Source organism: Cebus imitator, unplaced genomic scaffold (assembly GCF_001604975.1).
Source record: "Cebus imitator isolate Cc_AM_T3 unplaced genomic scaffold, Cebus_imitator-1.0 Scaffold198, whole genome shotgun sequence".
NCBI lineage: Eukaryota > Metazoa > Chordata > Mammalia > Primates > Cebidae > Cebus > Cebus imitator.
In genome coordinates, this window is record NW_016107513.1 from 2379102 (window position 1) to 2402723 (window position 23622).

The window sequence follows — 23622 nt, forward strand, 5'->3', positions numbered from 1 at the left end:
AAATTTTGTGTTGGTAGTGGAGGCAGTTTTAAAGAAATCTGTGGGTTTATAGGATCATAAATGTTGGATGTGAAGAGGAAAAGTATCAGAACAGAAAGACGTTACGTTGGTAAACTCATCACAGTCTATACTCAAGTTCTCTCAGATAGGTCCAAGAACCTCCAACCAAATTCAAAACATAACCATTTATACGCCACAGTTATATTTTATTAATTTGCATTATGAGATATACTGATCAGATTTTTAAGACTACTGATCATAATCCTGCCCATGCCAATTTATTAGTCTACAAAGGAGAACACAGCTTTCCTTACTTGCACTGTCACCTGTACATCAAAACTTATCAGGAAGCTAAATAAGTGTTGAGAATAGATGCCTGATGAACATGGAAATCAGGCAAAGGGATAGAGGTATTTCAGCCAGGCCATAGTCAGGATTGATCAAATATTCTTGCCCCTCAACAGAGATTACCTTTCTAGTTACCAGAATTTTCATGAACTCCAGATGATGTATCTTTTTCCTTTGTACAGCAGTATATAAACATTGCTGAATTCTGCTTTTTAGACTTTTTTTCAATGTTCAGTGCTGACTGACCATCCATTCAATTTCTGCAAATACAGCCTTTCTTTAGCTGTGTTAATGTCATCTATTTAATTCAATTAAAAAACATTTCAGAGTACATACTACCTGCTGAGCATTATATTAGGTTCTGGGCATATAAGGATAAAGGTAAGAGCCACATTCTCAAGAGTTCATCTTGTATTGAGGAAGACCCTCTCTTTCCTGTTTTTGACCTGGGAGACTGCAGGTCTTTTAAAAGTGCTCTCTGCATGTATCCAATTTTATCCATTCTGTGAGAACGTTATTTAATTTTCAGAGTTCTACAAATACTTTACTGTTGGCCTCTTATATAACAACTACAAGAGGAGTTGTAGGGGAGGCAATTGAACTACTGGGGAGTTAAGTAGTTGCCTGCAATCACTAAGTAATAGAGCCAAGATTCAAATTCTAGATTTTTCTGACTCTGAAGATCACATAATCTTTTCTCTATTCCATGCAGTCGCTAAGAAACAAATACTCTTGAGAGATAGAAATATATAAAGTGGGCCAGGCATGGCGGCTCATGCCAGCACTTCGAAAAACTGAGGCAGGCGGATCACGAGGTCAGGAGATCAAGACCATCCTGGCTAACATGGTAAAACCCAGTCTCTCTTTACAAATACAAAAATTAGCCAGATGTGGTGGTATGAGCCTGTAGTCCCGTCTACTTGTGAGGCTGAGGCAAAAGAATTGCTTAAACCCACGAGGCAGGGACTGCAGTGAGCCCAGATCACACCACTGCACTCCAGCCTGGGTGAAAGAGTGAGACTGTCTCAAAAAATTAATTAATTAACTAAAATAAAATAAACTAATTTTTAAAAAAGGCCAGGCACGGTGGCTCAAACCTGTAATCCCAGCACTTTGGGAGGCAGAGGAGGGCAGATCACAAAGTCAAGAGATTGAGACCATCCTGGCCAACATGGTGAAACCCTGTCTCTACTAAAAATACAAAAATTAGCTGGGCGTGGGCACCTGTAGTCCCAGCGACTCAGGAGGCTGAAGCAGGAGAATCGCTTGAACCCAGGAGGCGGAGGTTGCAGTTAGCCGAGATTGCACCACTGCACTCCAACCTGGTGACACAGCAAGAGTCCGTCTCAAAAAAAAAAGAAAAAAAAGAAATATATAAAGTGCGTTGAACAGTTTCTAACATACCACCTAATTCAATTACTATGTCTGCCAAACTAAAATCAACAATTCCAAGTTTTAAATATGTGCAAGGATTTTCAATCTCCTATTTACCACTCCCCCAAATAAGCCAAGACTAGTATTTATTTTGGTAGGTCAAGGCCCAATTCACTGCCATATAGTATTATCAGAAAATTGAATCAAAACCCAGATCACTGTTCTAGTCGAAATATCTAATCTCACCAATGTGTTAGTTACCTTCCAGTAACTAATACATTTAAATTTTACTTCATACTTTAAGACTTAGTCAAGCATATTAAGTTATTTCAAAACTAAGACTAAGCAAATATAGATACTGTAAAAAGTACACCATTGGACAGTATCCTAAGTATTCTAAAGCTTCAAATTACACATTTGGTTGATAATATATTTTTCTTTAATTTATGCTGAATTATTAGAAAGAAATACTTCTCTACAGCATTACCCTCTATGTGTTTCTTATGTTTCTGATGAATTATAACATGTAATAGTTCATTACAATTGATGGCAAAGATTTGTTGAGTAGTGAAATTACTTAAATGCAAACCCTAGTGAACTTAAATACAAATCCTAGTGTATGAATAAGAAAAATGTAATGAACTGGGAAAGGAAGAAAATGAAATGTAAGAAACTGCTAGGTGGGAGTGCAGTGAGAATATAAACACCAGAAACTGCAATTCATCATACAGGAAGTCTGAAATCACATGACATACAGGAAAATAAAAATTAGAAATAAATGAAAAAGGCATAAGGTACACAGGCTCAACAGAGCCCACCAAAAAATTTAAAATGCTTTAAATAAACACAGGTCTGTTTTTAAAAAAGCAATTGCAAGAATAAGACATACTTAAATAATCTATTGACCATTATTGAGGGACTACTTTAACTTTCTAGTTATTTTCCTAATAGTTAATAATCATATTACCATCTATCCATTAACTGTCAAAATAGTAAAAATAATTATTTCCTAATCCTAAAACATATAATAAAAAACTTAAAATGGCTACAGATTTCTTTTCCCCCAAAGACAACAGGAAAACTCAGTGTATTATATTTACAATTAAGATATACCATCAGAATTAAATTGATCTTACCCATTAATGTTGCTAAAAGACACAAGGAGTACATTTCTTTGTCGGCTTGCTCCTGAAGTTCCTTAGATGACAGCTTACCAGTAACAGCAATATCTTCTTGTTTCACAGTGTGGGCTGAGTGTGCTACAGCAGACTGACCACCTTCAGCTTTACTCTTTAGAATTTCTATTGTAATTCTGTCGCCGTGCTGTAAAGGAACTGGTTCCTTTTCCATTCCTGCCTGCGGTGGCATTAACTCCTTAGGAGGAAAGCCATATCGAATACACTGTAAATATGGAGGAATGTTGAATTCTCTGGCTATACTTTCCTGAAGTTCAAAAAAGGTTGTTGAAGACTTAAGGGTAACCATGGACTGCCGTCCATCATTAGTTGTGATTCGGATCTTCTTCTCCTTAGAAGTTGTGGGTGAATAGGGAGCCTTGGTAGGTGTAGCAGGTGCAGAGGATGGGCCATCACGAATGGTACTGGGAGAAACAGTCCTGGATTGCCCTTTTTGTTCTTGTTTTAACTTCTCTGTTTTCCGTTTCTGCATTACAGAAGCCTGTTCCGTAATATTCTGTTGAATAGTTCTTTCAGTTTTACTCATGTTTAACTCCTCCTTGTGCAAAGTTTTTGTTTTCTGTCCAGTAAGAATAATTTTAGTTGGGAGCTGAGACTCTGATTCTTGTCCTTGTACATCTCCAACTCTTTGGGCATGAGCACCATCTATATTTACAGGAGTATAATCATCAGGATTCTTTTTGGCAGTTTGATGCAATATAGTGTGGACAACTTTCTGAACTAAGATTTCACTCCCAAATTCACCTGGAAAGTGCTTGGTAACAAGTTTCATTGCAACATCGTAAACATTGCTATTCAAAGATGAATCACTTTCATACTGGAACCAATACACTGTTTCTCTGACCACTCTTCCACCCCATTCTAAAGTAATAGGGAAAGCTTCTGGTAGATTGTCATACTCCTTACCATCCCAAAAGTGTTTGAATCCACAACCACATTTGCCACCAGTGGACCTAGAATTAGTTCTGTCTCCATCCAAATACACAATAGACCCATCTCCTCTGACCCTTCGCACAGATGTGCCATGGCACCAATTACAAGCTGTTAGGTTACTCAATCCATAGTCTGGTACCAGAACATCTTTCACTGAATCATATGAGCAAACCAAATTGTTCAAGGGAAAGCTATAATTTTTATCAGTCCTCAGCTGTCCATGAGTACTTTTTGCCAGGTTATACAATTTCCCTCCAGGAGCCAACCACTCTGGAGGAACATGAAGTTCAGAAAGGGCACCACAGAGCAAACATTTGTGAAGGCGATTATCCATTACTGCCTTTTTAGCAGCTGCTGTGACTTCTTCAGGCTGAACTCCTATCACTCCAGTCCTTCTGTAGAAATACTGATGGACATCAGCAACCAAACTAGGATGGATACCGTGTTTGTCCATAAAGACTTCTTCCATAGCAGCAACAAGCCTAAGTAAGTATTTATCTTGCAAACTTCTGTCACCTCCAATAACACAACCACCATCCTCTTCAAGTTTGATGTACTTTTTAATAAGGTCCTGAGGTACACCCCATGCTTTAGGAAGCAAATTCATAGGCAGTTTGGGCAAAGCAGCCCCTTTTATGCCTACCAAAGGGATATAATGGTTTCTACCGGAGCTGCTCCATGCAATACAGATTGGTTTGTTCAAATGACCATCTTTACCAGTGCACTTCTCTGCAGGGATGAGCCCAGGTAGAAAGGTGGCTGAATAATCACCAGAGCTTCTCATGCCACTGAGGGAATCTAACAGAATAATAGGACGATGTAGCACATTGGCAAGACCAAATATGTGGATATTCCTCAGGCCCAAGGGAACACCCTCAGGTGGTACAAACAGAGGGTCACACTCATTGATAATGTCCTCCCACTCAGCAGCATCAATGAAATCATGAAACAGAGCTTGATATCGCGCCAGGTGCTGCTGAAAGTGCTGTTTAAGATTCTCTCTCAAGGCATGCCAGAAGAGCTCTCGGCCTACTAGAGCCCGAGACACAGCATGCACCAGGCAGTGTCCATCCCCGTCCACATGCACTGGAATGAGACATTCCTGACTTTTATTGGCCCGCTTAATGTCTTCCAGAGTGTCATGCAGATACAGGAGGCTTCCGGAGCGGTCCTTCCCGTAGCCCACTGTGTTAACATGTTCTGGTTCTATGAGGAAGGCGCGGTCACCCAGTAAAGCGCAATCGAACAGTTCGCCCTGGTTCATGTCCCGGAGAAGCTTGGCCCGGCCTGTCTGTTTGTCCATTCCATAGCGAGCTAATATGGGCGACAACAATTTGCAGTGATAGTTGGAAAGGCCCATCACCTTAACCAGTTCCGTGTTCTTCTTGGGTGCCCCCGTCACCCCGAGCAGCGCGTTCCGCAGCAGGTTGTGTAGCACTACGTCCGGGTCGGTCACCTCCTCAACCCCCAGCAGCTGTTGCTGCTCGTGCCGCTGGCCGCACTCGGTACACTCGATGCTGACAGAACCGGAGGCCGGGAAGAACAGACGCGCCTGGCACTTCGGATCCGGGCAGCTCCCGGAAAGGATTCTCCGGTCTCTCCGCTTCAAAAGCCCCCCCGAAGCAGCCGCCGACGCCGACACCAGGGACGACGGAGTCTGCGGAGCCTCAGGGGGAGGAGGTGGCGGCGGCAGCGGAGGCGGCGGCGGCGGCGGCTGAGACATAGCTACCGGCTCTCGTGTCTCGCTCCGCGTCCCAAGCGACCCTCAAAAGCTCATAGCCCACCCCCACCGACCCGACTCGGTCTTGTCCAGGCCCAGGGCGAATCACTTTCCTTTCCCTACCAGTTCCTCCTCCTCCTAAGCGAAGGCGGAAGCGCCGGACGTTGTTTCTCTTCTTACTTCTCCACTGCCGTAGCCGTTGCCCCGAACGTAACGGCCACCACCCAACCCCGCACTCACACTCACTCACTCTCGCTCTCTCTCCCTCAGACACACAGACATACACGCCCTCATTGAATGTGCGCAGGCGCAGCTTCCGCTCTGCCCTCTGGGAATTAGAGTCCTCTAGCGGCTGTGCTGGTCATAGGGACCTAGGATCTTGAGTTCAGATGGAACTACAAGTACCGTGAGGCCAAGTGGTTCAGCGCTAGAGAGGAGGAGGAAGAGGACGGCAACAGGAAAAGAGGCGAAAGAAAGATGGTGCTTCGCGTTGCCTGCCGGTAGTTGTAGTTTTACCTGGACCTCCTTCGTCGTCTTCCCCACTCTGCAGCCCAAGCCAAAGAGTCTGAGAGACCACATTTCCTAGGATACCCTGCGGTGCGTCCTGCTGCACTTTCTCCTTAGGCGGCGGGGAGGCTTCAGGGAAGCTTGGTGAAAACAGAGTTAAAGGCAGGGTCTGAAGTTCACGACTATAGAAGGGGAGGGGAGTGGAAAGGCTCTCAGTGAAAAAGGTACAGTAAATAAATGTCCAGGGATACTGTGGGCTGGGAAGTTGAATAAATGGTCTAATCTAGGCTGGAGGCCATAAGGGGGAAAAATAGTTGATTCTCGGAAGTTCTGTCTTCTCTCCCTCTTTCGTGCGAGTCGCTGAGGCGCCATTTGATTTTTCGTTTCCTGCATGTCTTGGCAGTTTACAGTACAAATAACGGTACCTTGGATGTCTGTAGAGTTTTATGTGGATATACAAAGCCTCTTAACGAGGTTTAATTTCATTTGCTCTTTACTGCCCTACCTCCCCCTAGACAGTAATAAGCGCTATCATTTGTTAAATTCTTAATATGAGTCTGGACAGTATTTATGTAAGATGATATATTTGATCTTCAAAATAACCTTAAGAAGCAGGCCCGGAAAGGAAATGACTTGCCCAAGTTCACGCAGCTGATAAGGGACTGGATAGGCATTGAGACCTCGATCTGTCCTCTTTTTACAGATAAGGACGTAGGCAAGAAAGGTTAGGCCCGTATTACATAGAATAGTAACTAGCATTTGTTTACTATTGCTTTATAGTTTACATATTTAATAATATGTTCACAAATGTCATCTCATCCTCACATCAGTCCTGTAATACGTTTACCAGGTGGTGTTGACTTCATTTACAATTAAGGAAACTGAGACTAAAAGGAATTAAGTGACTTGCCCAAGGTCAAGTCGCCAGTGTATGCTAGATCCCGATCTCAAACCTAGAGAGTGATTTTTACCCTGCTTCCTACCAAAAAACCCGAAAATGTTAGGCTCAGATCTTTTGCTAGGCCTTAGTCTCCTCTTAGGAATGCAGGGATGTTTACTGTTAAAGAGGCAACAGCTTTATTCTTTTGTCAGTTGTCTAGGAAACTGCCTCTTCATACAGAACAATATTCGTATGTTAATTGAAAGCTGATATTATTTTTGTTCATTCATCCCCTTTCACTTATTCCGGAAATTCTTGCTTTCTAGACGCTTAATATCACCTTAGGTAAATGGACTACCTCAAAATTTCTGAAACATTTGGCACAAAGGAGAAACATTAGTGAAGGTTTTGTGTGTGTGTGTGTGTTTATGTAGAATTTGATGCTTTGAAATGCATTTTTAAAAGTAGAGGCTAATAAAGGGTATTAGCTTTGAATTGCACCTAATAATTGTTTACAATTTTTTTTTTTTTTGGAAAGAAATTAAGTGTTTGAAAGAGAAATCCTTCAATTGTCATTTTCTTGTCAATTTTACCTCCATAATGGACTGTAATTACAAGAGAGGTTATTTTTCCTATCTTGGAGGGGATATTTTTCAGTAAAGTTTTTCTCAAAGAATTCATGCAGGAAAAGTTGTTTATTCTGACAAGTTTGTTGGTAACTACACAGATTGGTTTTGCCGCTGATTTTTTTATTAATTGAATGCTTATAAGTAGAAAAATTGGATATCTTAAGTGGAGATTATTTTATGCTGTGACTAAAAGGTTACACCTGCAGTGAAACTTTTTCTCGTACAGAATCCAAGAAATTGAATTATTAAAGCTCTGTAGCACATGAAATGACAACAGTCTGCAATTCTAACACTGTCATGTACTTTTATATCTTAATATTACCAAGCCAAATTTTTCTTATTGATGATACATGTAAATAGTGAAGTAGATTTTTAAAATTGTATTTGAATATGCCATTCTGAATCATACCTTGACAAAAATAATCACTTCCCACCTCACTGAATAAATGAGAAGCCTTTTTCTGGCTTGGCTAGGTCATTTAACCTGAAAGTCAGTTATTTAATAAGTTTGTAGATGCACTTAAAGTTCAGAAAGTAAGAAAGCTAACATAAAGGGGCAATGAAATTAATCATGCCAAGTTTAATATGTGAATTAATTCTTTGTTACTAGTACTTAGATGGCTGGGTACCTACAAAGAAAAAAAATTGTTAGGTCAAAAATATGACATACTGTTTCTTATGAGACCTTAGGAGTGTAGAAACCCTCTCACCTGCTTATGTAAGATCCACAGGCTTCCTTCCTCTTCTCCCCCCAAATTCCACGATCTTGCCTAATGAAGATTAACTTAACTGCCTAATTAACTTTCACAGGATTTTTGTAGGGTAGATAATAGTTCTTGTTTTTAGTATTCCAGGTGAAAAGAATAAGCTGGGCCCCTGACATTAGCTGTGCTGATACACATCTCTTCTACCACCATCACACCAGCATCACTAGTATCTAAATTGCCAACATTCAGTTAAAATTGAAATTCATCTTTTTCATAGTTTCTAGTATGGCACTTGTAAACTACCTGTATTGCTTTTAATGAACATGATAAATGTAAATGCAGAAGTCATCCACCTTTACTAACAGAACAACCATCATTGTTCTTGATCTTTTATATTTTACATATATATAAGGAAGGGAATCATAACTTTGGGGATTCTTATAAGTTGGCCATATATCTGCTTATATAAACTATACATCTTTCCTAAGAATTGACTATGTTCTTCCAGACCGATACCACATAGAGTCAGACTTCCAATCACAAGCTTCGATTGAAGCTCAAGGTAGATTTGGGAGGTACTAATTATTGAAGTAGGTATTATAAGAACTTAAAGGGATGCAAAATTTTATCTCTGTCTCAGAGGAGCTTAGCATTTAATAGAAGAGAGAGGCTAAACTAAACTTCATAAATATAAGTTGAATAAAGCATGTAATTATTCAAAATAATACAGGAAACGAATATCACAAATGCTATGAAAATTTAATTGAGGATTTATTATAGGGCAGTGTTTTGAGTATATCATCCTAATCTTTAAAACCTCCTCATCCAGGTACGGTGGCTCATACCTGTAATCCTCTCACTTTTGGAGGCTGAGGCGGATGGATCACGAGGTCAGGAGATCAAGACCATCCTGGCTAACACCGTGAAACCCTGTCTCTACTAAAAATACAAAAAATTGGCTGGGCGTGGAGGCATGTGCCTACTCAGGAGGCTGAGGCAGGAGAATTGCAGTGAGCCAAGATCGTGCCATTGCACTCCAGCCTGGGCCACAGAGTAAGACTCTGTCTAAAAAAAAAAAATAAATAAATAAATAAAATGGAAAAAAAAACACTCCTGTGAGATACTATTGACCTTATCATATGGATAAAATTTAACTCTAAAAGATTAACATCGTTTTGATTGCCACCAGCTAGGAAATAGAGCTGGGCTTCAAATCAAGGCTTTCCTTGTTCAGCACTCACTCTTTCCACTACATCACAGCTGCTTACTGATTTGAGAGAGAGAATTAGCCAAGAAATGAGTGCAAACTGGTGGCTGGTGGCCAAACTTGGCTTGATGTAGTTTTGTTGGGTCGACAGCAGTTTAACTTCTATTTTTTAATGTGAATGTCTGAGCAGTGGCCTGTATTTCACTCTTTAAGGTCTTACACCAGGACCCCTTGAGGCAAGTTAACAAGTACAGAGCTACAAGTTGTTCCTTCACACAGTAGTCCTCAAGCTTTAATGTACATCACAGTTAAATGGAAAGCTTGCTAAAACACAGATTGCTCGGCTCCATCCTAGATTGAGTGTGTCTGAGGTGAAGCCTGAGAATTACATTTCTAGCAAGTTCTCTGGTTGCAGATAGTGCCAGTCTTTGCAAGGATCACACTTTGAGAATCACTGCTTACCAAACTTGTAAGGCACTAAGAAACCAAAATTATGTAATAATAGCGGTTAACACCTTTTTAGCATCTATTGTGCACCAGGGTCTTTACATGTAATATTTATTTAATCCTTATAATATCCCTATGAAGCAGGTACTGTTATTAGCATTCTTATTTTTCAGATGAAGAACTTGAGGCACAGAAGATAAGTAACTTGTTCAGTGTCTCGTTGCTAGTGAGTGGCATAATTAGGATTAAAACCAAAGCAGGGCCGGGCTCAGGCCTGTAATCTCAGCACTTTGGGAGGCCAAGACAGGTTGATCACTTAAGGCCAGGAGTTCGATACCAGCCTGCCCAACATGGTGAAACCCTGTCTCCACTAAAAGTACAAAACTCAGCTGGGTGTGGTGTGTGCCTGTAGTCCCAGCTACTTGGGAGGCTGAGGCAGGAGAATTGCTTGAATGTGGTAGATGGAGGTTGAAATGAGTCAAGATCATGCCACCGACCTCCACTCTGGGCGACAGAGTGAGACTCTGCCTCTAAACAAAAAAAAAAAAGAAAAAAGGTAAAATAAAACCAAAGCAATCTGGTGCCAGAACCACTCTGCTAACTGACTCTTCTGTGCATATTATTTTTCACCTGTATTGTGTAATCACATCTTGATATTAAACATCTCTTAACGTTTAATTTTTTTTTTTTTTTTTTTTTGAGACAGAGTCTCACTTTGATGCTCAGGCTAGAGTGCAGTAGTGCAATCACAGCTCACTGCAGTCTCAACATCTCGGGCTCAGGTGATCCTCCTACCTTACCCTCCTGAGTAGCTGGGACTACAGGCCTGTGCAACCATGCCCAGCTAAGTTTTGTGTTTTTTATAGACATGGGGTTTCACTATGTTGGCCAGGCTGGTCTCTGCCTGCCTTCACCTCCCAAAGTTCTGGGATTACAAGTGTGAGCCATTGTGCCTGGCCTAACATTTACTATATTTTTATTCTACTCTTTGAACACCATAGATTTATCCACCCTTTAGAAGTTATAGAACCTCTTCTTTATATCCTAGTGACCAACATTTACTTAAAATTTCAGACTTCTGTTATTTAACTTGATTGATGGGAAATAAAATGGAATTCTGCTTTATCTTTCATTTTTGAAAGGTGCTGACAAGTTACTGCTGCATGCATTTGATGGTCGGCCATCGTAGCCATGTAAGGAGTAGGAGCTGGGTACTTCTTCTCAATTCTGCCTTCTATCATAAGAAGTGGACAGGTAAATTTTTTCATTGAAACTCATCTAACACTTTATAAAATAAAAGTTAAAGTATGAGCTTTTCTTACATATTTGTGATACTATTCTAGTTACAACAATTAATCTTAGGTCTCTACCTCAAATATATATATATATGTATATACGTGTGTGTGTATATATATATATATATATACACGTATAGGTATATATATATATACGTGTATATATATATGTATATATATATGTATATACACACACATATATATATACACGTATATATATATACCTATATATATAAACATATATACATATACCTATATATATATATAAATATATATACACCTATATATATAAATATATATATAAACATACATATACCTATATATATACATATATATATATTTATATATATATGTATATATATATATAAATGAACTCAGAAATTGATCAAAGACTTAACTGTAAAATTAAAATAAGGCCGAGCGTAACGGCTCACACTTGTAATCCCAGAACTCTGGGAGGCCAAGGCGGGTGGATCACCTGAGGTNCCAGGATGGTCTCGATCTCTTGACCTCGTGATCCACCCGCCTTGGCCTCCCAAAGTGCTGGGATTACAGGCGTGAGCCACCGCGCCCGGCCAAACGCAAAGGATTTTTCTCTTAAAATATTTGAAACATTCAAAGGTATACATAAAAATAATATTAAAAAAACACTCATACACTCACTACTAGATTTAACAAATGTTAGTTTTTCAACATATTTGCTTCATAATCCCCCCTCTTCAAAAAACACATTATAGGCTGGGTATGGCAGCTCACGCCTGTAATACCAGCATTTGGGAGGCTGAGGCGGGTGGATCACCAGGTCAAGAGTTCGAGACCAGCCTGACCAACATGGTGAAACCCATCTCTACTAAAAATACAAAAATTAGCCAGGCGTGGTGGTGCATGCCTGTAATCTCAGCAACTCAGGAGGCTGAGGCAGGAGAATTGCTTGAACCCAAGAGGCGGAGGTTGCAGTGAGCTGAGATCACACCACTGTACTCCAGCCTGGATGACTAAGACTGCATCTCAAAAAAAAAAAAAAGTATGACGAGACTCAGATTTTAAGGCTTAAAGATGTATATAACAAAATTGTGCCTTGTGAGTTTTAACGGAAATCACTATTTCCCTGAATAAATTAGGAGATCCATTGAACTTAGTAATGGAGGAAGAATTTCCTTGTAGTGAACATCTCGAGAATGATCATTGCCGTCATTATACTGTCCCACTGGAAGCTCCTCCCTCTTTAGCACCTTGATCCAGGCATGGAACAAAACTGTTCCCTCACAGGACTTTATGAATTACTTGATGTTAAAGGTAATAAACACAAGTAATAACATAAAGCTAGGTAATGTCACTTGTATGGCTTACTCAGCTTTCAGATTGCTGGGCCTACTCCATGTGATAAAGGCCAAATTTACCATCTTGGAACTATGGAATACAACCCTCTACAGTGATGGAAGTGTTCTGTGCCTGTGCTGTTCAGTATGACAGCCACTAGCCACATGTGGTTGTTAGGCTCTTAAAATGTGGCTAGTATAACTGAGGATTAGTCCCCAAACCCTAGTTGAGTTCCTTGCTCTGGTATGGGTCAGAGGATGGGGACTGACTGCAAAGGGGAACAAGGAAACTTTTTGGGATGATGGAAATAGTCTTTATCTCAATTATGGTGGTGGTGATACGGATTTATACATTTGTCAAAGCTCATCAGACTATACTCTTAAAAGGGATGCAATTTATTATGTGTAAATTACACTTCAGGGAAGTTTTGTTGTTGTTTGGTTTTTTTTGTTTTGTTTTTTGAGATGGCCTCTCACTCTGTTGCCCAGGCTGGAGTGCAGTGACATGGTCTCAGCTCACTGCAATCTCTGCCTCCCAGGTTCAAGCAATTCTGCCTCAGCCTCCCTAGTAGCTGGGATTACAGATGCACACCACTATGCCCAGCTAATTTTTGTATTTTTAGTAGAGACGGGGTTTCACCATGTTGGCCAGACCGGTCTTGAACTCCTGACCTCAGGTGATCTGCTCTCCTTGGCCTCCCAAAGTGCTAGGATTACAGGTGTGAGCCATTCCGCCCAGCCCAGTAAAGTTGATTTTTAAAAGTAAAAAAAAAAATTGAGTTCCAGAGCTAGAAGTTCCACCCTCAGTCTGTCTGAAGCTTGCCTCCTGCAATCCTTTTTCTTTCCTAAGGACCAACGAAGTCATCGCTACAACATGTAATACCCTGTGTAATCTGGCCCCTGGCTTCTCTGACATTTTTTGCATGGCTTGTGTGCTTCAGCCACACTGGCCTCCTTGTCGGTCCTCAAACATTCTAAGTACATTCCTGTCTCAGGACCTTGGCACTTGCTCTTCTGCCTGGAAAATTCCTCCCAGGTAGAATTTATGTAGTTATCAGCTCAAATCTCGGTTCCAATGAGATGCTTTTCCTAACCAACCTCTCTAAAACAACACCTCCAACCTTTTTCTCTGTTCCCCTATCCCACTCATTTTATTTTATTTTATTTTATTTTTTGAGGCAGTCTTACTCTGTCACCCAGTGTGGAGTGCAGTGGCGCAATTTTGGCTGACTTCAACCTCCTTCTCCTAGGTTCAAGCAATTTTTCTGTCACAACCTCCCCAGTAGCTAGGATTACAGGAGCCAACCACCATGCCCAGCTAATTTTTGTATTTTTCTTTTTTTTTTCTTTCCTCTAACATGGATCATAGGAAACAATAATTTTTGTATTTTTCATAGAGACAGGTTTCACTATATTGGTCAGGCTGGTCTCAAATTCCTGACCTCAGGTGATCCAGCCTCCCAAAGTGCTGGCATTACAGGTGTGAGCCACCACGCCCGGCCCCGGCCCTCACTCATTTTCTTTATACCTCTAGTCATCAGGAATTATATAATTACTTGTCTATTGTTCTCCTTCCCCACTATATTCTTAAGTAAGGCTTTTCATAAGGGCATGCAGTTTGTTGATTGTTTGATTCCCTGTGCCAGGTTTATATAGCCTCAATAAATATTGTTGAATGAATTAATGGCTATCATCTATGGCATTGTGTTTCAGCCTGATATTCAAGCATAAGTTCCCGGAGAATCCACCAATTCTTTACAGTTTAAAAAATTTTGTGTTGTCATTTTGATGCCAAAGCAAAGTCATATTATTTGTGATTTTTTCAGATGAGCACCTTAAAACGTGAAGTTTTGAGTACGTGAATTCACACTGAGTTTAGGATTTGCACACTAAATTTAGGATTTTGTTTTTATCAGCTGAAAGCCAAAGAACATTGTGACAAAACGTGTAAGGTTTCACAATCATTTTGAGGAAAGAGGTGGGAGAGTTGAGTCATCACATATCACACAGTAGCCCATGGCAAACACAGTGTTGTAACTGTCAGTGCCACGTTCCTATTAAAAATAGAAATTGCACATAACACACACGTACATACATATATTTGCAACAACTTAGTCACTGAAAACAAAGTAGTAAATAATGAGGATTTTTTTTGTTTCCCAGCAATAATTAAATTAGATACTATATAATTCAAATTTGAAATATTCAACAAATGCTAACCTTATCCTAAAGTGAATAAGACTCTGCTAAAGATTTATTGAGTGATAGTCAAATAAAACTTGGCTTTCCAGGGTTTTGTAGTACCAGAATTTTTATTAAAATTTGAGATCTAATTATTTTAAACTAGCAACAGAAGACCAGAAAGTTAATAATGCAATGTATTTGCACAAACAAGTGTTTTTGCATTGACATTATTGAACATACAGAGGGTCTGGGAGCAGTGACTTATGCCTCTAATCCCAGTACTTTGGGACACTTAGGAGAATTGCTTAAGGCCAGGAGTTCAAGACCAGCTTGGTCAACCCCACCTCTACAAGTAATAAATATAAAAAATTTTTAAATTAGCTAGCTGTACTGGCGTGTGCTTGTAGTACTAGCTACTCGGGAGGTTGAGACAGGAGGACTGATTAAACCTAGGAGTTTGAGGCTCGTAGTGAGTGAGCTATGATAGTACCACTGTGCTCCAGGCAGGGTGAGAGGGAGAGATGCTGTCTCTAAAATAAAAATAAACATACAGAGACACATTTAACATAGAAATAGATTAGAAGTTGAATCTTAATGCTCATAAACCTAACACTTTACAATTCAAGTTACTATTTATTTATTTTGAGATAGCATCTTGCTCTGCACCCAGGCTAGAGTGCAGTGGTGCAATCTCGGCTCGCTGCAACCTCTGCCTCCTGGGTTCTAGCAATTCTCCTGCCTTAGCCTCCTGAGTAGCTGGGATTACAGGCGTGTGCCACCATGCCCAGCTAATTTTTTGTATTTTTTAGTGAGAGACAGGGTTCTACCATATTGGCCAGGCTGGTCTTGAACTTCTGACCTCAAGAGATCCTCCGGCCTCAGCCTCCCCAAAGTGCTGGAATTACAGGCGTGAAACACAGCACCCAGACTTTCCTGATATCTTTCTGTTACTGATTTCTGCTTTAATTCCACTGTGTTCAGAGAACATACATTATATGATTTTAACAACTTTTTAAAATTAATTGAGGTTTCCTTAGTGTCCCGAATATGGTCTATTTTGGTGAATGGAACATACACACTTGAAAAGAATGTATATTCTGCTTTGGATGGAGTGTTCTATAAATGTCAATCAGGTTTAGTTAATTAATAGTCCAATATTTATTTTTATTTTTGCTACTTTTATTATTTGTGGAGAAATTTCTTAATTAGTATAATCTTTAGCTGAGACCATTTCTCTTCCAAAACTGAAATACAAATGCTGTTTTTTCTCACTTTAAAGAAAATTAAAACAACTTCAGAAAAGAAAGAACAAATTTCAAGTCAACCCAAATCCCGCCACTCAGAGAGTACTATTGCTGGTATTGATTCGGATAAAATAAAAGGATATGCTACTGTTTTTTCTTTTAACCCAGCTTCATAGATATGTATTTATGTCTATAAATATAAATCTACTTCATCTTTTATACTGAATAAGTAGTATTTCACATTGTGGATATACCATAATTTATTTAAGCATTACCTTAGATAAAGGATAGGCTGTTTCCAGTTTTTCACTGTTTTTTTCTTTTCTTTTTATATGAGACAGTTTTGCTCTTGTTGCCCAGGCTGGAGTGCAATGGCATGATCTCAGCTCACCACAGCCTCCTGGGTTCAAGTGATTCTCCTGTCTCAGCCTCCCAAGTAGCTGGGATTACAGGCATGCACCACCACACCTGGCTAATTTTGAATTTTAGTAGAGACAGAGTTTCTCCATATTGGTCAGGCTGATCTCGAACTCCTGACCTCAGGCCTCCCAAAGTGCTAGGATTACAGGCATGAGCCACCATCCCTAGCCTTTTCACTGTTATAAACAGTGTTTTCATGAATGTCTTTGTACACCCACAAACACATATGCATACACTTGTGCACTTGTCTCCTATAAATGGAATCATTAAGTAAAAGTTTATATATTTTTTAAAATTTTGGCATAAATTGTCACATTTCCTTCAAGGACGTTTATACCAGTTTAACTGTTATCTACCAACAGTGCATAAGAATACTCATTTGTGTGCTTTTAAATATTTAATCATAAACAGCTTAACAATGTTCCACTTTGCATCATTTGTCCCCTTCCCTTTTTTTTTTTTTTAATTTTAAGTGCAGTGGCAGAAAGAGAATTGTGTTCCTGGCATAAAACGTATTGAGTTAATTGCAATTCTTACAATCTACGCACAGAAAATTATAAATAAAAAGATAAAACAGCCGGGCCTGGTGGCTCATACCTATAATCCCAGCACTCTGGGAGGCCAAGGTAGGAGGATCCCGTGAGCCCTGAGTTTGAGACCAGCCTGAGTAACATAGTGAGACCCCATCTCTACAAAAATTACTAAAATTAGCTGGGTGTGGTGATATGTGGCTGTGGTCCCAGATACTGAGGAGGCTGAGGCGAGAGGATCACTTGAGCCCTGGAAGGAGAGGTTGCAGTGAGCCAAGATCACACCACTGCACTCCAGCCTGGGAGACAGGGAAGACCCTGTCTCAAAAAAAGGAAAAGAAAAGAAAACTATCCACAACCCAATCTAAAATTTAAATTGGGCCGGGCACTGTGGCTCACATCTGTAATCCCAGCATTTTCAGAGGTTAAAGTGGGCAGATCACCTGGGGTTAGGAGTTCAAGACCAGCCTGGCCAACATGGTGAGACCCCGTCTCTACTAAAAATACAAAAATTAGCTGGCTTTGGTGGCACACACCTATAATCCCAGCTATTTGAGAGGCTGAGGCAGGAGAACTGCTTTAACCCAGGAGGCAGATATTGCAGTGAGCTGAGATCGCGCCACTGCACTCCACCCTGGGCGACAGAGCCTCCATATAAAAAATAAATAAATAAATCAGATAAAATAAAATTTAAATTGCATAAGAACCTTAGATTTGGGCCAGGCACAGTGGCTCATGCCTGTAACTTCAGCACTTTGAGAGGCCAAGGCCTGCAGATCACTTGAGCTCAAGAATTCGAGAACAGCCCAGGCAACATAGTGAAATGCTATCTCTACAAAAATACAAAAATTAGCTGAGTATGGTGGTCTGTGCCTATAGGCCCAACTACTTGGGAGGCTGAGGTGGGAGGATGGCTTGAGTCCAAGAGGTGGAGGTCCCAGTGAGCCAGGAAGGTGCCACTCCACTCCAACATGAATGACAGAGCCAGACTCTGTCTCAAAAACAAACAAACAAAAGCCTTAGGTTTATCAACATAAAGCTGAGTGCCTTAAAGTAGATGTTAGAAAGAAACACTGAGTGTGATGATGATGGAGAAACAACAGAAATCACTTCCTTGTTTCTATTGGCATGTGATATCAGATGTTTAGATTTCTGCTTGCTGGATATACCTCATTTTTGCTATGGTTACTATTCTTTGGTTTTCCTAGAAGATAATTTGGATAATTTTAGGAATTAGTGTTTATATTTTAACATAATATTTAGTAGTAGAATTATGAGAACATAATAGGCATCCAGTTAGCATTTATCAATTGAATTATTTTTTTGAAGCAGAGTCTCACTCTGTCGCCCAGGCTAGGGTGCAGTGATGTGATCTTGGCTCACTGCAATATCTGCCTCCCAAGTCTAAGCAATTCTCCTGCCTCAGTCTTCCAAGTAGCTGGGATTATAGGTGTGCACCACAACGCCTGGCTAATTATTATTATTATTATTATTATTATTTTCACTCTGTGGCCAGGCTGGAGTGCAGTGGCATGATCTTGGCTCACTACAACCTCTGTCTCCCAGGTTCAAGTGATTCTCGTGCCTCAGCCTTCTGAGGAGCTGAGACTACAGGTATGCACCACGATGCCCAGCTATTTTTTATAATTTTATTAGAGACAAGGTTTCACCATGTTGGCCAGTCTGGTCTTGAACTCCCAACCTCAGGTGATCCGCTCGCCTCAGCCTCCCAAAGTGCTAGGATTACAGGTATGAGCCACCACACCTGGCTTAATTTTTGTATTCTCAATAGAGATGGGGTTTTATCATGTTGGTCAGGCTGATATCAAACTTGTGGCCTCAAGTGATCTGCCCACTTCAGCCTCCCAAAGTACTGGGATTACAGCTCACTGCAAGCTTTGCCTCTCTGGTTCAAGCAATTCCCCTGCCTCAGCCTCCTGAGTAGCTGGGATTACAGACAAGCACTACCACACCTGGCTGATATTTGTATTTTTAGTAGAGACAGGGTTTCACCATGTTGGTCAAGCTGGTCTCGAACTCCTGACCTTGTGATCCGCCTGCCTCAGCCTCCCAAAGTGCTGGGATTACAGGTGTAAGCCACCTCGCCCAGATTAAAGCATAAATTTTAAATTCTTGCAGGATCAGATGTATTATTAGCATGTCAATTTAATACTCTTTATTTCTCATGTTTTAAACTTACCTGCTTTCTCTTTTGTCTAAGAAGCAAAAACTTGTGAAACAGTTGCCTTTAACTTCTATATGCTTAGAAACAGATTCACCTGCACTAGGACCAGAAAAACAGGTAAATGGTTTTCTAAAGTCTATATTATTTAGATTGTATCTTTCATTTGAGCTCTTTTCTTATTTAGCTGTGTTTCTCAATCTAGCACTATATGAGGATTCCACCGTATTTATACATTTCTAGTATAAATACGGTGGAATCCTCATATAGTGCTAGATTGAGGTGTTATATTAACTTTAGTTCAGGTCTTTCTAAATATAGCTGTCGTGCACCAGAGAATATTATTTGATAATGGAGCATGTCCTAATGTATGTAATGATAACAGTCAGACCAGTGTAGTAAAAAAGCACAGTGTCTGCAGTCAGACAGATTCTAATCCTGTTGTCTACCTAGTAGCTGACTTTGGGTAAACTGCTTAATCTCTCTGAAACTGCTTTTTCATTTATAAAATGTGGGTAAAATAATAAATAGTTTAAAATATTATGGTATTACGTGAAGGAGTGTATGTGAAATACCTAGCAATGTCTGGTATACAGTAGGTGCTCAATGAATGTTCATTTTCTTCTTTGAATTAGCATGTTATAATGAAGGTCTGTTTCTTTCAATACAAGTATTGATATAGTCATGGGTTTACTTATATGATCTTTGCTGTAGTCTCTTTTTGTTATTGTAAGCTACAAGGAATCATATTTTAAATTTCCCTCTTTTTCATATTGCTACTATTTTAATTTATAATTTTCTGAAAGTAAGCCGCAGTATGTACTTTATTTGCTTTAGACATTACCTATTACAATGACCTCCCAATGTGCAGTTTAATAAGTGCCTCTGCCCCACCAGATCTGTGTATCTGTGCCTGCCAAATTCAGAGAATTAGGACTCAAAATTTAGAGGTTTGGGAACAGTAGCAATTATTATGTGTTTATTCGGAAACTATGATTATATGTGATTGTAATGTGAATTTTACAAATTGATGTTCAATTAATTTTATATATATATATATATATTTTAATTTATTTCATTTATTTATTTATTTATTTATTTTGAGACAGGGTCTCACTCTGTCACCCAGGCTGTAATGCAATGGGATGATTACAGCAACATCAACTTCCTGGGTTCAGATGATTCTCCATCATGCATGTGCTATGTGCTACCATGCCTGGCTAGTTGGTTTTTTTTCTTTTTTTTTTTTTTTGAGACATAGTCTCACTCTGTCGCACAGGATGGAGTGCAGTAGCATGATCTCGGCTCACTGCAACCTTCGCCTCCCAGGTTCAAGCAATTCTTCTGCCTCAGCTTCCCAAGTAGCTGGGATTACAGGCTTGTGCCACCACTTCTGGCTAATTTTTGTATTATTAGTGCAGACAGGGTTTCACCACGTTGGCCACGCTGGTCTCAAACTCCTGACCTCAAGTGATCTGCCCGCCTTGGACTCCCAAAGTGCTGGGATGATAGGCATGAGCCACTGCACCTGGCCATCTTTATATTTTTTGTAGATACGTGGAATCACCATGTTCCCCAGGCTGGTCTTGAAACTCCTGGCCTCAAAGAATCCTAGCCTCCTGTCTTGGCCTCCCACAGTGCTAGGATAACAGGCATGAGCCACTGTGCCCGGCTTTTATTTTCATTTTCTTTGAAACAGGATATTGCTCTATGGCCTAGGTTGGAGTACAGTGGCACAGTCATAGCTCACTGCAGCCCCCACCTCCTGGGCTCAAGTGATCCTCCCACCTCAGCCCCCACCTCCAGTAGCTGTCCAGGCTGGTTAATTATACATTTTTATGAGCTAGCTATTATAAAAATGTAATATAGAGGAATGGGAAAGTAGAGGATCACATAACTAGTTTTTTCTATTTTGGTGTAGGACAGAATGGTACAAAATTGCCATTTTGACTGGTGTAAAATGGAAGGAAAATACCTAGGATTATTCCTCCTAAACAGGAATGAATTTTGATACCTGTTGTAAGTCACTTTTATATTTACATTTAGTTGATTTGACAAAAATTGTGAGTTTCTGACATAGTGCCTCGTTCAAAGTAGGCACCAGTTGAGAGCATCCCTAATCTGAAAATCCTAAATCTAAAGCTCCAAAATCTAAAACGTTTTGATCATGGATGTGACACTACAAATGGAAAATTCCATAAATGAGTACTTAACAAAAACTTTATTTCATGCACAAAATAATTTAAAATATTGCATAAAGTTACCTTCAAGCTATGTGTATAAAGTATATATGAAACATAAATGGGGCCGGGCACAGTGACTCACACCTGTAATCCTGACACTTTCGGAGGCCGAGGCGAGCAGATCACTTGAGGTCAGTAGTTTGAGACCAGCCTGGCCAATACGGTGAAATCCTGTTTCTACTGAAAATACAAAAATTAGCCGGGCGTGGTGGTACACACCTATAGTCTCAGCTACTCAGGAGGCTGAGGCAGGAGAATCACTTGAACCCAGGAGGCAGAGGTTGCAGTGAGCTGAGATTATGCCAGAGCACTCCAGCCTGGGAAACAGAGAAAAAAAAAATGCAGGATCCAACCCTACAGGGTCCTATGAGCCCCTCTCCACTGGTGCAGAGACAAGAAATTGTAGAAAAAAAGACAAGACACAGAGATCAAAGAGAAAAAGTTTGGGCCTAAGTGTCCACTGCTCACCAAAGCGTGGAGTCTGGCAATGGCCCCGAGTGTCTGGTCACTCTGGCTTTTATTACATACAAAGCAGGGGGCAGGGTAGACTGGGCAGGTCATTTTTGGTCAGTGATAGGGTCAGGTAAGTCATGTGTCTTGGAGACAGGGGCCCAGGACTTTCAGGTAGCCCAGGCGAGGGAAGGAGCATACTGCATCAGCACTTTTTTCATACTTGTCAAAAAGAGAGAAGACCTTCAGATTTATGTTACTATTACTGATATCTTCTAAGAAAAAGAGGAACCAGGTGCAGAAGCGAAAGATGAAAGTAGACATGGTACGTGACCTCTGAAGCACAGCCCCACATAGAGACACTTAAGCCCCCGAATGTCTGTAGGTTTTCCTGACAGCCGTCAGGCCTACCACAAGAGCTTAGGGGAGCGGAGTTTTCTTCTAACTCCTCCGGGGAAGGAGACATCTTGGATGTCTCCTTCCACAGCTGGCTAAACAGCCGGCACCTTCCCAGCCCTGGTACTTTCCCAGCGCTGGCACTGCTGCACAGCCAAGTCGCCCTCCAGTAGCCCTTATGCGGGAGTGACAGAGGGCTTAGAGCATCTTGCCTTAGGGTCACTTCTTTCACAGTGTCACGTTAGGTTCACACTTTGCAACCCGAGAAGTATTAGCAACATTAAAATATTATAATGAGTATATATATATTTAAGTATCTATATCTATGATTACTTATGTGATTATATTTCTAATTTCATCGTTTATATGGGAACAGGCTGAGGCTTCAGACCCTTGCCTCGGCACTTGTGGGGTCTCCCACCCACAAAAAGAAAGGAAGAGAAAGAGAGAGAAAGAAAGTGAGAAAGAAGAAACAAAGAAAGAATCTGTGTTTAGACTTGGTCCACATCCCCAAGATATCTTATTATGTATATGTAAATATTTTTAAAATACAAAATTTGGAACACTTTTGGGTCCAAGCATTTTGGGCAAGGGATGCTCAACCTGTGCTCAACAAATATTTTTGGATAAATGAATTTTTTAACTGCATGTGATTTTTGTTAAGTAAAATGTGTCTGTTCACCAGGCACGGTGGCTCATGTTTGTAATCCCAGCACTTTGGGAGGCCAAGGCAGGCAGATCACGAGGTCAGGAGTTCTAGGCCAGCCTGGCCAACACAGTGAAACCCCGTCTGTACTAAAAAAATACAAAAATTCACCAGGCATGGTAGCACGTACCTGTAATCCCAGCTACTCAGGAGGTTGAGGTAGGAGAATCACTGGAACCCAGGAGGCGGAGGCTGCAGTGAGCTGAGATCATGCCATTGCACTCCAGCCTAGGCAACAAGAGTGAAACTACGTCTCAAAAAAAAAAAAAAAAATGTCTGTTCTAGAAAGTTAAAAAACATAGAAAATCATGACCAAGAAAATAAATCATCTACCACACAAAGGTTACCACTATAATATAGTAGCTAAGTCCACAAACTCTGAAGTCAGATTGCTTGGGTTTAAAGCCCAGCCAGGCTACTTACTAGCTATTTGAGATTCCTTCTTATCTATATAAATAAGAATATGGTCGGGTGCAGTGGCACGTGCCTGTAGTTCCAGCTACGTGGGAGGCTGAAGTGGGAGGATCGCTTGAGCCCAGGAGTTCTGGGCTGTAGTGCGCTATGCCGATCAGGTGTCTGCACTAAGTTCGGCATCAATATGGTGACCTCCCAGGAGGTGGATCACCAGGTTGCCTAAGGAGGGGAGAACCGGCCCAGGTCGGAAGCGGAGCTGGTCAAAACTCCGATGCTGATCAGTAGTGGGAT

General features: G+C 40.6%; 2 protein-coding genes across 2 annotated transcripts in view; one reads left to right on the forward strand and one right to left on the reverse strand.

Annotated features, from left to right (window-relative positions):
- VCPIP1 (valosin containing protein interacting protein 1) overlaps positions 1–5881 on the reverse strand; it is a 34870-nt gene extending 28989 nt beyond the window's left edge. The window contains exon 1 of the mRNA XM_017547499.2: positions 2859–5881. Within this exon, the coding sequence (XP_017402988.1) occupies positions 2859–5574 (2716 nt within the window). The 5' untranslated portion in view covers positions 5575–5881. The remainder of the gene's footprint in view (positions 1–2858) is intronic.
- A 3709-nt stretch (positions 5882–9590) lies between these two features.
- Positions 9591–23622, forward strand: part of LOC108317169 (putative deoxyribonuclease TATDN3) — a 16988-nt gene continuing 2956 nt past the window's right edge. The window contains 4 exon segments of the mRNA XM_017547458.2: positions 9591–9594; positions 11091–11129; positions 11132–11202; positions 19162–19242. Coding sequence (XP_017402947.1) covers positions 9591–9594; positions 11091–11129; positions 11132–11202; positions 19162–19242 — 195 coding nt within the window.